Source organism: Rhinatrema bivittatum, chromosome 8, assembly GCF_901001135.1.
Source record: "Rhinatrema bivittatum chromosome 8, aRhiBiv1.1, whole genome shotgun sequence".
Taxonomy (NCBI): domain Eukaryota; kingdom Metazoa; phylum Chordata; class Amphibia; order Gymnophiona; family Rhinatrematidae; genus Rhinatrema; species Rhinatrema bivittatum.
In genome coordinates, this window is record NC_042622.1 from 167,176,513 (window position 1) to 167,191,170 (window position 14,658).

At 49.7% G+C, this 14,658-nt stretch overlaps 1 protein-coding gene across 7 annotated transcripts in view; it reads right to left on the minus strand.

Annotated features, from left to right (window-relative positions):
- Positions 1-14,658, minus strand: part of GIT1 (GIT ArfGAP 1) — a 103,533-nt gene that overhangs the window by 55,325 nt on the left and 33,550 nt on the right. For 5 of the 7 annotated variants that reach the window (XM_029611189.1, XM_029611184.1, XM_029611190.1 and 2 more), the window contains exons 7-11: positions 12,347-12,441; positions 11,848-11,890; positions 9,131-9,157; positions 7,635-7,683; positions 2,349-2,421 (exon numbers count right to left, since the gene is read on the minus strand). In XM_029611189.1, coding sequence (XP_029467049.1) covers positions 2,349-2,421; positions 7,635-7,683; positions 9,131-9,157; positions 11,848-11,890; positions 12,347-12,441 — 287 coding nt within the window. The remainder of the gene's footprint in view (positions 1-2,348; positions 2,422-7,634; positions 7,684-9,130; positions 9,158-11,847; positions 11,891-12,346; positions 12,442-14,658) is intronic. The other 2 variants (XM_029611186.1, XM_029611187.1) reach the window with 1 other exon arrangement.

Consider the following 14,658-nt stretch of genomic DNA (forward strand, 5'->3'; position numbering starts at 1 on the left):
GATGGAGCCAGCAGATATTAACCTTCTTTTATCTTGTACCCCAGCACTCATCTGGATAAGAACATAAGATATGTCATACTGGGTCAGACCAAGGGTCCATCAAGCCCAGCATCCTGTTTCCAACAGCGGCCAATCCAAGTCACAAGTACCTGGCAAGGACCCAGACATTAAATGACTAGATCCCAAGCTACTAATCCTTATTGATTAATAGCAGTTTATGGACTTCTGCTCTAGGAACTTATCCAAACCTTTTTTAAATGCCGTAACCACATCCTCTGGCAATGAATTCCACAGCTGAATAACATGTTGAGTGAAAAATAATTTTCTACGATTTATTTTAAATGAGCTACTTGCTAACTTCATGTACCTGTTCTAGACCTCTATCATATCCCCCCTCAGTCGTCTCTTCTCCAAGCTGAACAGCCCTAATCTCTTTAGCCTTTCCTCATAGCTGTTTTCCTCACTGCTGTTCCATCCCCTTTATCATTTTGGTTGCCCTTCTCTGTACCTTCTCCAGTGCAACTACATCTTTTTTGAGATGCAGCGACCAGAACTGTACACAGTACTCAAGATGCAGTCTCACAATGGAGCGATACAGAGGCATTATAACATTTTCTGTTTTATTCACCATTCCCTTCTTAATAATTCCTAACATTCTGTTTGCTTTTTTGACTGCTGCAGCACACTGAACTGACTATTTCAATGTATTATCCACTATGACACCTAGACCTTTTTCCTGGGTGGTAGCTCCTAATATGGAACTTATCATGTAACTACAGCAAGGGTTATTTTTCCCTATATGCAACACCTTGCACTTGTCCAAATTAAATTTCATCTGCCAATTGGAAGCACAATCTTCCAGTCTCACAAGGTCTTCTTGCAGTTTATCACAATCTGCTTGTGATTTAACTACTCTGCATAATTTTGTGTCATCCGCAAATTTGATCACCTCACTCGTCATTCCCCTTTCCAGATTATTTATAAGTATATTAAAAAGCACCGGTCCTAGTACAGATCACTGATGTACTCCACTGTTTACCCTTTTCCACTGTGAAAACAGAACATTTAATCTTACTCTCTGTTTCCTGTCTTTTAACGAGTTTGCAATCCACAAAAGGACATCACCTCCTATCCCATGACTTTTTAGTTCTCTTAGAAGCCTCTCATTTGGGACTTTGTCGAACGCCTTCTGAAAATCCAAATACACCACATCTACCGGTTCACCTTTATCCACGTGTTTATTAACCCCTTCAAAAAATGAAGCAGATTTGTGAGGCAAGACTTCCCTTGCTGACTGTGTTCCATTAAACCATGTCTTTCTATATGTTCTGTGATTTTAATCTTTAGAATAGTTTCCATGATTTTTCCCGGCACCGAAGTCAGGCTCACTGGTCTATAGTTACCTGAATCACCCTTAGAGCCCTTTTTAAATATTGGGGTTACATTGGCCACCCTCCAAGTCTTCAGGTACAATGGATGATTTTAATGATAGGTTACAAATTTTTACTAATAGGTCTAATAGTTCAGTTTTGAGTTCCTTCAGAATCCTGGGGCGTATACCATCCGGTGCAGGCGATCTAGTACTCTTAAGTTTATCAATCTGGCCTACTACATCTTCCAGGTTCACCACAATTTGGTTCAGGATGGGAGATGCACAGCCAGAAAAGTTAAGACAGGAACAAGAACCAAGAAAGAGTCCCAACACAGAACCTGAACTAGAGTGTGTCCCCTTCCAGCCACGCAGCAGCTCCCTGCTCCACACTGTGTTGAGGTGCTTACATAAGAAGAAGGAATTGATCTGTGCAATTGCAGAGGACAATGTCTGAAAACCAAGGAGAAATTATAGAAACTCTCAGTGTTTTCTTTATGCTCCTGTCCTGGCCACAACAAAGTAGAATCTGATGGAAGATCAGGACCAAGGACCCTTTCATTTTCCACAGGACCCGCTCCCCTATAGGGGCCTCTCACGCCGGAGCTCGTAACATCAGAAGCTATGGGTGTTAGTGTTTTCACCCCAGCAATGCTTCTTCCTTCTTGGCCAGGCCATGAACAGAGGAAGATGAACCAGTAATGAACACATACCAGGATACGACAGAGCAAAGGCTCCTTCCAACAAGAACAAGGCCCCTTGGAGAGGGAGGCCCAGGCTGCAGGGTCTGTGCACAGTCCCAGGGGCCAGGACATGGTTTCCTGCTGAAATGGCTAATGAGCCCAGTGAATCCTATCACAGCTTTTTCCTCAGATTTTTAACCTTCTTCCCTCTTTTGACTGCAGCAGACTTGTGCACCATTTCTTATATGGGATGCTGGATGAACGCAGATGTGGGAGCAGGACGGACAGACACTTACCCGCATCATTCTCCCTCCTGTCCACCTCATCATAGACATCCATTGCCAACTCCTCAAAGAGACGATTGCTTAGCTGAAAGGAGACAGAGGATCTGTGAGCCTAACACACCCCACAGGGACTGGCAAGAAAAGTGAAGAACCCTGTAATGTATCTGCTGTGAAAGGGAAAATTGGTTCTTACCTGCTAATTTTCATTCCTGAAGTACCACGGATCAGTCCAGACTCCTGGGTTGTGCCTCGCGTCCAACACATGGAGACAGAGAAAGTTTTACTGACACTGCTACTTAACAACACGTGCCACCTGCAGTTCTTCAGTATTTGTCTATACCCAAGCCAAACACAACCAAATTGAAAAACGTCTCAACTTCTAAAAAAAGGTTACAAAATATTTTCTGCTATAAAAAACTAACTGAATAATCGGACGACTCTCTCCCTCGATAGACTGGGCGGGTTCTAGACTGATCCATGGCACTACAGGAATGAAATTCAGCAGGTAAGAACCAATTTTCCTTTTCCTATAGGTACCCAGATCAGTCCAGAATTCTAGTCAGGGTGGGACCTGGAGAGTCCTGCTTGCAGAACACTTTTGCCAAAAGATGGGGAACCCGTATCGCCCACATCCAGACGATAGTATGTAGTGACTTCCAAGTTGCTGCTCTGCAAATCCCTTGGGGAGAAACTAGTTGAGCTTCCGCCCACGAGGCCGCCTGAGAATGTGTAGAATGAGCACGTAACCAACGAACAATAGTAGCCTTAGAAGCCTGAAAACCCCTCTTCGGGCCACTCCACCTCTTAAAATCATTGATTACCTTGAGGTAAATCAACAAAACTCTTCTGACATCTAACAACCTAAACTCCCTTACATGAGGAGTAGAAGCATCCAGCCTAGGAAAAGCCGGAAGCTCTACAATCTGATTCACGTGGAAGGCAGAGACCATTTTTGGCAAAAAAGAAGGTACGATCCTCTGAAGGAATGGATCCCGGCATGACAGCACCTGCAATTCAGAAATCCTTCTAGCAGAACATATGGCCACCAGAAACACCACCTCTAGAATCAAGTCCTTCAACGTTGCTCTCTGGAGCAATTCAAATGGAGCCTCACATAAACCCTTGAGGACAAGATTAAGATTCCAGGAAGGACAAACTTTTCGAAGTGGGGGACGCAAATTCTTCGCCCCTCGAAGAAAGCGAAGGACGTCCGGATGTGCAAAAATAGATGCGCCATCAATCTTGCTATGAAGACAACCTAGACTCACTATTTGCACTTTAAAAGAGCTAAGAGACAAGATGTCAGAGATGGATAACCTGAGAGGGCAAACTTCATGGGCGGTACACCAGGTCTCGAAAACCTTCCAGACCTGCAGATAAAGATTAATAGACTTTTTTCTGGCTTGCATCAATGTAGTAATAAGCACCTCTGGATAACCCCTATGTCTTAACCGTTGATTCTCAAAAGCCAGGCTGCTAGACAAAAGCGAGCAGCCTGGTCGGAAAATATGGGTCTCTGCCAGAGAAGACCCTCCAGATGTCCCAATCGAATCGGTCCATCTATAGCCAAATTGATCAGATCCACGAACTACGGACGGCACCGGCACTCCAGTCCACCAAGACCACTTCTCCCTGATGCTTTTCTATGTGACGCAATACTTTTCCCCATGAGCAGCCAGGGAGGAAAGAGAGTAGCACCCCTCTCAGGCAAGGAAGAACCAGGGTATTGATCCCTTCGGCCCTGTGCTCTTACCTCCGACTGAAAAGCTGAGGCGCTTTGGCATTTCGACGAGACGCCATCAGGTCTACATGGGGAGTGCCCTACCATTCACAAATGAGTTGCATCGCTGACTCAGACAACTCCCACTCGCCTGGATCTAATACCGTCCGACTCAAGAAATCTGCTTGAATGTTTTTGACCCCGGCAATGTGGGACACCCCTATGTGCTCCAGGTGTTGCTCTGCCCAATGAATCAACTCCTGTGCCTCCCGGGCTACTCCTTGATGCCTGGTTCCACCCTGACAATTGATATAAGCCACCGTAGTCGCATTGACGGAGAGAACTTTCACCGATCGGCCTCTCACCAACGGGAGAAACTCCTGCAAGCCTAAGTGGACCACTCTGGTCTCCAGTCGGTTGATAGACCAGACTCTTTCCTGGACCAGCCACCCTGAGCTGACTGATGCTGATATACTGCTCCCCAACCAGACAGACTGGCATCGGTAGGAACTACCACCCAATCCAGGATCTCTAGGTCCACATCCCAGACCAGATTGGAAGTTAGGAGCCACCAGGAAAGCCTCTCCCGAGCGACAGCGGAAGCTGAATCTCCTCCGAAACTGGGCTTCACCAAGATAAAAGCGCTCTCTGTAATGGTTTCATGCAAGCAAAGGCCCACGAATTCCAGAGTAGATGTCATCGAGCCCAGAACTTGCAAATAATCCCATACCTTGGGCACCTGTAACTGCAACAACCGATAATTTGCCCCTGAAGCTTCAGAACTCGCTCCTCTGAGAGGTATACCTTGCCGACTAGAGTGTCGAAATGAGCCCCCCAGATACTCCAAGGACTGCGACGGTGAGAGACAACTTTTTACTACATTTACGACCCAACCGAGCAACTGTAGTAGTTCGAGACTCCTTTGAGCCAACTGTGACAAAGGACCTCCAACTTTGCTCTGATAAGCCAGTCATCCAGATACGGACGCACTAGAATCCCCTCCTTCCGGAGTGCCACCACCACCATCACCTTGGTGAAGGTGCGTGGCGCCATGGCCAACCCAAAAGGAAAGGCCTGAAACTGAAAATGGTGTCCGAGAATCATGAATTGCAGAAAACCCTGCGAGGCTCGATGAATGGGGATGTGCAGATAGGTCTCCATCAAATCTAGGGAGGCTAGAAATTCCCCTTGTCGAACTGCCTCCACCACAGACCTCAGGGTTTCCATTCTGAAACGTGGGACTTTTGAGTGCAGCATTCACCTCTTTGCCTGATTTTAGATCTTGAAGAGTCCCCTCCTTCCTTGGGACCACAAAATAAATGGAATACTGCCCCCTGCGAAGCTCCTTGTGGATGAAACATCCACCGCCCAATTTCGCAGCCAGAACAACCTTCTGGCGGAAACACAGACACCATAATACAAAACGAGGTACGAACCAAATCATATAGAGCATCCGCTCTATAAGCCACTGGCGCCTCAATTCTCTCAGCTCAAGTCTTTTGGGACTGTTTTACCCAATGTAGACATGCTCTTTGCATAAAACTAGTACAAATAGCCGCGCTTAAGCCCAGGGCAGAGACCTCAAAAATCCTTTTGAGGTGGACCTCTAACTTACGATCTTGAACATCCTTCAATGCCGCGGAACCTACCTCCGGGATAGGTGTTCTTTTCGTAACAGCTGATACAGCAGCATCGACCTTAGGAAGCGCAAAGGGTTCCAACGCCTGTTTGGGTAATGGATAAAGCCGTACCATGGCTCTGCCCACCTTTAAATCAGAATCGGGAGAGGCCCATTCTGCTTCCACCAGTTTCTGCACCGATTTATGATACGGAAAAGCCGTGGGGGGGGGGGGGGGGGTGTGGGGGTGTCGGACCCCGCATCCCATCAAGGACTGGATCCGCACCATCCAAATCAGAGTTCACCTGCGGGATTTTAACCTCAAGTAGCCGAAAGGCCAGCGGCAGCAAAGCGTCGTGCTCTTCTCTCTTAACAAGACGCACCACCTTTGGGTCATCACCCCTGGGCAGTGGGACTGCTAGAGTGTCCCCTGCATCCGGCTCTCCAGAGACCAGATCTGCCGGGTCTTGAGACTCCTCCAATACCATAGGAGCCTCAAGAGTCACCTGAGTCACTCCCACCTTGGCCAGCAGCAAAGGGGGAACCCGATGAGCCCTGCCTGCCCTAGAGTGACCCTATGCTGACAAAGTTCGAATCTGTTTTGGGTCAAGAAGGCACCCCCCCCAGCCCCCCCCCCCCGGCTGCAGAAGCTGCCTGCTGCTTGGCTAGAAAAGCCTCATGCAGCAGCACCAGCAGCAGCACAAAGTCAGCAGAAAAAGGTTTAAAAGTTGCAGCCTTCTCAGGCAAGGAATTAGGCTGCGGCAGAATGGTATCCTCGACGTTACCACCGTCACCGTCACCCCCACCCCCCCCCGATCGTGGGCAGAGACGGAACGGGCCAGTGACAACAGCACGGGAATGGCTGAATGCAAATCCAAGATGGCCATCGTTCCCACGCTGATTGGGAAGGAACCAGCACCCCAGTCAGCAACGTGATGCGATGCGGGGGGTGAGGGGGTAGCGGGGGAACTCAGACGCTGCTTCACAGCAGGCGGCCGGTTGGAGGGGACCCTCCCCCCACCCCCCACCAGAACATGCGGCACACAGGCCGAGTCGTGCCGCACGCGCAGCAGGCTGACCCCCGGCCCATCAGTTCACGCTGCCAGGAGAAAAACAGGAAAGAAAGAACACCGAGCAGAAACAAAAAGGAACAAACCTACCGCACTGATAAGAGAAGGCAGGGTTGCCGCTCAGCTAGGATAAAACTGATTTTTTTTTTTGTAAAAACTTTAATAAAGGAGTACCCTAAAACTAAGACAGAGCCTACCACATAATAAAAAAAAAATAAATATATATATATAGACTGTCTCAGACAAAAAAAAAAAGTGTATCTAGAGCCTGCAGCCAACCAAGCGGCCTTGTGAAGGGGAGGGATCTGGACCACCAGATTTGCACCCCACAGGCGCACGGGTCGGGCACACACACACACACACACGGGTCACCAACCCCTGGCCCGCCCGCCTCAACCTGTCTGGGAGAATCCTTCAGGACTCAAAAATAAACCCCTGGGAGGAAGGCTCAAAATAAAAAGGAAAATACAAATAAAAATTGTCCCAGTCGCAGAACTGCAGGACTGCAACCCATCTACCATCTGCTGGAGCCAGAGAAATACTGAGGGACTGCAGGTGGCACCTCCGGTTAAGTGGCAGTAAAACTCTCTCTGTCTCCGTCTGCTGGAAGGGAAGCACAACCCAGGAGTCTGGACTGATTCAGGTACATATAGGGAACACAGATTTCGTGCAACAGAACTTGGCTGCTTGATGACTGAGACAGAGATCTGAGTCGATGCCTCAGAGTGAGAAGCTTGCAATACTGCTGCTCCTGCCATATGTGGAGGATATGTGCTGCTGCCCGTGCTATATTTGGGGTGCGTGTGTGTGTGTGAGGGGGTTGCTCGCTCCGCGCTGTACTGTTCTGGAGATAAATGGAAGATCTCCTGAGCATATAACTTTGTACGTACCGCTTGCAGCTTCTTCTTGGCAGCCTTCGCCAGCTCTGACAGATCCAAGCTATGGAAGTAGAGAGGACAAGAAAGCAGAGCAGAGAGGTTTATGGTTGTCTCCTGTACAGAGACAGAAGATTCAGAAGTTTTTCACATACTGAGGGCTGACCCTATAAAGCTGACCTTGCAGTTTTACTAGCTTGCAAAATTCAATGCATTTGACATTATTTTTTTGGAAGGGTGGAGCTAGGGAGGGGTTTCTTAGCTACTTGTGGCATCATTATCCCCAGGAGGTCCGATCTCCACTGCCCCCTCTGCCCTGCACACGTGCACGCTGGGTAATGGCCGTGGAGGGGGGCGCAGTAAGACTGACCCAGCGCTCTCGCACAGCCGGGCCCCCCTCTATCACTCTAACAGGACCCCTGAAACACCCCTGGCAACCGGGCAGCCGCCTCGCTTCCTGGGATTTATTGCTCGGAACGCAAAGCGCCGTTCAGTTCTGTGAATCTTTTGTGAGAGAAACACATCCCTTACAGCGGGCAGGAATGCTTAACTCGCTGCACAGTAAAGAAGCAAAAAAAAAAAAAAAAAAGTTTTGCACACTTTCTAATGTTTAAGCAGATATTTGATGGTGCTTTCTGCGGAGAATGCAGCACCTGCGACTCATGCTGACCAGCTCCGCACACGTGGACATGCAAGGTGCAGCCGGCTGCCCTGCCCCTCCCCCAGCATCCCCCCTCCCCAGCAGTGAGCCGAGTGTGGACGCCGTGGTCATGTCACCCATGAAGAGACGGGGGGAGGGGGGGGGTTACTCTGGTTTTTTTGGCTCGGGAATGGCTTGTTCTAATTGACGCAGACTCTGCATGTAAAACACGCGAGTCCTTCGATTTCGCATACACGTTTACATGCTCTGAGCAGAGCTGAAGCGGCGTCGGCACTTGTGCACACGCGCGAGTTACACTCCCTCCGAGGAGGGAGGAGGCAGCTCACCTGCGTGTGCTCACAGTGAACTGCCGGGTACAGTGTGCACAGACTCCACTGCTACACGGCTCTTTGGAAGTTATCCCCACGGCTGGAGACACTGCAGGGGAGGAAGCTTTGCAGACTCCCTGAGAGAGCCTGGATAACACCCCCCCCTCCCCCCCCAGGGCGAGATAGACAACTCTTCCTGCTACCGTGCCCTCTCTCTCTAGCCATTCTCCTTAGCTTGGGTGTCCTGCATGCATCTTCACCTTCACAGGGCACATCCACCTCTGGAATCTGAAATTAAAACTACAGCCTCCATCCCCTGCACCCTCCCCACACTCAAAATAAAAAAAACATTTAAAAAAAGGAATGCGTGCTACGAACCCCTACCCCCATGAAAGTAAGGCACTTGGACAGGGCCGCTCTCCACCCAACCAAGTGGCAGAAGCTGCTGAACACGGCAGAAAGCGAGCTGGCTTCGTGGAGGAGTGGGGGGTAGAAAGCACGTTTCTTCCACAAACACAAGCGCAGAGCAGAACACATCATACCTCGGTGGTGCACCCTTTGGGCGGGACCTAGCTCCAGAAGAGTGCAGCGAAGGGAAGAACAGGATAAAGGCAGGCGTTAGAACCCAAAGGCGAGCAGCAGAACCCCCATCCATCCATCCATCCACACACACACACGGGGTCTCCCGCCGGGCTCCTGCAGGTTCTCTCTCCCTATTGCAGCAGCTTCGCCGAGGCCTGGAAATTTTTTTTTTTTTTTTAATCGGGCAAAGTCTCAGTGCAATGCACGGAGCTCACAGAGACGTGATTTACACAGGACACCTCTGTACAGGAGCCAGTCCATAAACAAGAAGCAACTCCAATACAGTAAGGTGCACAAGATAAACTAACTACAAATTCCAGTCTTCTTCATCCCACGCAGCCCAAGCCTGGAACATTTAAGTACATGGGGTGACATTCAATAGCATTAGTAGTAATAATAATAATTTATAGACTGCCTTTCCAACCCCATAGGGGTGACCAATGCGGTGTACAACTGTACAAATGTAGTAATGGATTTCCAAACAATGAAAAAAAATAAAACTGCACAAATAAGGAGGTGGCTAAATGCTCCCGATTAAATATATTTTTCCTGCAAATATGGGGCTCAACTTTACTCTCAGACAATGCCAAGGAGCCTGGGCAGACTGGAAATAAATCTCGTGACCGACTAGAAGTTCTTGCACAGGGATAGTCTGTTAGACAGAGTAGGGCGTAAGTGCTCGGCAGTGACAGTAAGAAGGCTTAGACCCATGCAGGTCTTTGGGGCGTCCCCGTCCCTGCTGCAAATTTCACTGGCAAGCCCCTCTGGACATCAGCCCCAACCCCCTGCAAGTCAAAGCAAAAACCTACGCCAGCTGCAGCGCACCTAACATCTGGCAGTGCAATAAAAGCACAGGCCTCAACCTTCCACCCCCAGGGTCTCTGCAATAGCTGCAGAATTGGACCCCGGCTTTTCGTCTGTCTTCCCAGCAACTCATGCAAAATGCAGGGGACTGGAAATGCCGGAGACTCCAGCCACATACAGAGAGAACACAGGGCCTGGATATCAGCTGCCTTCTGCCTTCCACCCACCCCCGTGCACGAGGGAGCAGGCAGAAGAATGCCGCAGGCTGCTGTGCAGGCACGCAGCGCTCCCTTGCAGCACACTTCAGGTGCTGGCTCAGACGAGGGCTAGAAGGTGCTACGGCAGCACATGCCATTCTCAGGAGAAAGCCAGACCCAGCATGGTCTCTCGTCTTGTTACTGGGAATCTTTGGGGGGGGGGGGGTGGACAATTAATTTGCTCAGAGAGACCCTCAGATTTACCCGGGCCTTCTCCCGACAGGCACTAAAGCAGCATCGATGCATGAGATGCCACGGACACAGTCTGCAGCCTCCAGGGGGGGGGGGGGGGGCAAAGGGGGTGAAGCCCAGTACCATGGAAGTGCCAACGCTTCCCCCTGCACTTATGTGGCACTGAAGATTCAGCGTGGAGCAGCTTCTTCCCCCACAGGGGAGATGGCGCCTGGCAAGGAACAGAGGTCATGAACCCCTGCCCAGCCCTGTACCGCCGCAGTTTACCCTGGGCAAGGGATGAGATAAGCACATTAGGTTATGAGTGGAGGAGCAGCCTAGCGGTTAGGGCGTCAGGCGGAGAACCAGGGTTCAAATCCCACTACCACTCCTTGTGTCCTTGGGCACTTCACCCTCCATTGCCCCAGGTACAAACTTAGGGCCTCGTTCCCTAAGCACAGAATGGGAGAAAAGCCTCAGTAAACAGGACCCTTGGCGCGTGAGCCTTCTGGGTGCAGGGAAATACCTCCAGTACCTAAGCTATAAAAACACAATGCAGGCTTCTGCGCTGCAGGTATCAAGAGAGCAGAAACCAGGGCTCCAATTCTTCCAGACTCAGCAGAATCCCACGGCTGCCATCACGCACAGACATCCAGTGATGGAGGAGGCGAGAGAGGCACGGAGGAGAGGGGAATTGGGTGGAAGGCAGGGAGAGCAGCAGGGGAGCTTAGAAAAGGAGGAGACAGGAAGAATGGAGGGATTTTGGGTGGGGAGGGCCTCAGTGGAGAAGCTTGCACACAGGTAGTGAAGTCAAGAGTCCTTCTCCCCCCCCCCCCCCCAATATATCCTTGATGAGGGGAAACAGAACGGTCTCTCGCTTTCTCTTAATTGCTTGTGCTCTACGAGCGGGAAGGGGCATTTAACACACATCTTACAACATTACCACATCTCTATCCACCAAAGCCCTGCTGCCCTTCCAGGAAACCTTCAGCCTTGTACACAGGACTAGCTGCAGTCTGGCCACGGAGAGGTCAGGGTCCCACTTCTGAGCCTCCCAGGGGAGTCCCAGCCACTGCAGAATGGCAACACGTAATGTCAAACTTGGGGTGCACAGGTACCACTGAGGAGGTTTGTGAATAAAGCCCCAGTAGAGGTTGGTTACGACTGAACCGCAAGCCCAAAAGGTAAGGGAGGATGTGGGAGGCGTGGATAGGCACACACTTGCCTTCTCTGCACAACACCCTGTATGAATTGGCAAAGAATTATTTCCCCAAGCTTCAGGGTACAAGGGTGAGATTGTTTGGCATCACTTTGGCCACTGAAAAATGACGACAAAAATCAACTGCGGGAAAGAAGCCACGATGCAGGAAGGGGGGGGGGGGGGGGCAGTTCTGCACGTGTTCGACTCCTTTCCGTGCGCCCCGCAACTGTACCACCAGTCTCACCTGTCTGCCATCTGAGGGATGATGTAATGCCCATTTTTGTGATCTGTAAAGTAGCAAAAATAAAACAATCATATAATGGCAGTCTCCAGCCTGGTTTACAGCTGCGATGTCTGGTGAGAGAGTTTTAAGGGAAGACCCCCCCATCTCAGTATAAACAACCCCCCCTCTTAGCTCCCACCAGTCTCCAGACAATGCCTGGCAGGGTGACAGGCCAGCCCCCCCGAGGTGCAGACGACAGCACAATATTGTGTTGCAGTGTTGCGCAGGTCTCACAAGCAGGACAGGTGTGCATTCATTGCATCCTTTTCACTACAACTTACTAATGAGCAAGGAGGAGCTCTCATCTGTCTGAGTCTGCCAGTGTCCGTGCCATGCCATAGCGCTGGCCTACACATGTATCCGGAGTGGCAGCGAGCGTGCAGACACCAGTCTGAGCAGGAAGAGGACAAAAAGCAGCTCCTGGGGATCAAGGCCACGGCGGCATGGCCAGGAAGCGTACCTGGTTTGCGTCCACAGAGATAGAAAGCTAGTCTGTCGGTCAGCTCGTACTGACATTCCACCAGCCTGTCGGCCAGCTCATGCTGACCTGCTTGCCTGTAAAAAAAAAAAAAAAAAAAAAAAAGTCAGAAGTCAAAAGGTCACATGTTTGTCAGAGCCCTTCCTATCTGCACACTGCCTGCCTGTTTTGTGCAGCACCAAAGTATGCAATTATATCCACATAGTCCTTTAGTTTTCTTTTGGAAACTTAATTTGATTGGGGCATTATTTTGCTTAATTAGTCCCCTGCTGAAATTATGTCACAAATGGTTGTTCCATAGTGACCTCAGGCTAAGTTGTGGAGGAGCAGGCTACAAACCAGGGTAGCCAGGGGTCAATGCCCCACTGCGGACCTTAGGCAAGTAATTTCCCTCTCCATTGCCTCAGGTACAAACTAAGGGGCTGATGCAATACAGTGCGCTCAGCTGAGCGTACTGTATAACCCGCAGTTGGACGCTAATTAATCCCCTTACGCAATAAGGGGTTTAGCACCTCTGCAACCCGCATCCAACACGGAGTGAATCTAATAGCGCTCATCACATGCAAATACATGTGAATATGGCTATTAGGCATTCACTCCCTATGCCAAAAAAAAAAAAAAAAAGTGCTTCTAGGACACACATTTAGCAATCAGAAATTAACGCCTGCCTGCAGCAGGCATTAATAGCCGAGCGCTCCTTAAACCAGAAGAAACTGCTTTTCTGTACTGCCTCCTACTTAATATCGTTGCGATATTAAGTAAGAGGAAAAACTAAAGTAAAGAAAGTTAAAAAACAAAACAAAACAAAAGCAGTCGGGTGCAGGAAATGGACGCACAACTGACAAGCGTCCGTTTCCTGAATCCCTGGCTGTGCAATGTTTAGGAAAACTGACGCCCTTAAAATTGGCATCAGTTTTCCTAACTGGTGGAGGTCCGATGCACTCAGGCTCCCCTTGCTAACGCGACCCCTAATTTAAATATCACATGATGCCCCCCCCGGGGGGGGGGGCGTTAAGAAAGCGGGCGCTGACTGTTCAGCACCCGCTTCCTGTGCCAAAATATTGCATAGGCCCCTTAGATTGTGAGCCCTCTGGGATAGGGAAACACCTGCAGTACCTGAATATAATCCGCTCTGAAGTGTGGAAAATAATGGAGAAATTACTTACCTGACAATTTCGTTTTTCTTAGTGTAGACAGATGGACTCAGGACCAATGAGTTATGCTCCCCTGCCAGCAGATGGAGACAGAGTCAGGTTTCAAAGCTGATGTCACCCTAGATACACCCCTGCAGTGACCTCAGCCCTTCAGTATTCTCTTCAAAAGCCATTGTGGACATACAATTGAAAAACTTGAGTAAAATTTGGATACAACTTAAGTGATTAAAAAACTGGTGACTAACTGTACTCAACCAAACATAAGCACTGAATCCCAGCAATATTACAGGTGCCCACATCTAGGGATAGGGTGATGGCTTACCCGTAACCTCTTTGGGTTCGAGATTCATGTGCAATTCCATGGCACTGTTCATGGGCAGCCGTAGACGGGATGCTGAGTCCATCTGTCTACACTAAGGAAAACAATATTATCAGGTAAGTAATTTCTCCATTTCCTAGCGTGTAGCCAGATGGACTCAGGATCAATGGGATATACAAAAGCTACTCCTGAACAGGGCGGGAGGCTGCCCATGGTCCAGTTAGCACCGCTCTCGCAAAGGCTGCGTCTTCTTGGGCTTGGACGTCCAGGCGAAAGAACCTGGAGAAAGTGTGCAAGGAAGACCATGTCTCTGCTCGGCAGATGTCGACAGGAGATGGTAGCTTAGCTTCCGCCCAGCCTGAGCCCTAGTGGAATGAGCTTTCATCTGGGCCAATCTGGGGCCACCAAAAGGACTAATCCTCTGTGGAGTTCGATTTTGCGAATGACCTTGCCCAGCAGAGGACACTGAGGGAAGGCGTACAGTAAGTCCTTCACTGGCCAGGTCTGGACAAGCCATCAATCCCTTGGGAGCACTGATCTCTTCTGCAACTGAAGAATCGGGGGACATTTGCAATGTGAGATGTGGCCAGTAGGTTGATGGATAGATGGCCCCAGCGATCTACTAGAAGCTGGAAGGCTCTGGTCAACAACGTCAATTCCCCTGGATCCAGACTCTCCCTGCTGAGAAAGTCTGATCTGACATTGTTTTTTCCCGCGATGTGGGAGGATGAGATCTCTTGTAGATTTAACTCCACCCATTCCATAAGGGGGTCTATATATCCAGGGACATTTGGTGGATTTTGTTTCCTCCCTGGCGGTTG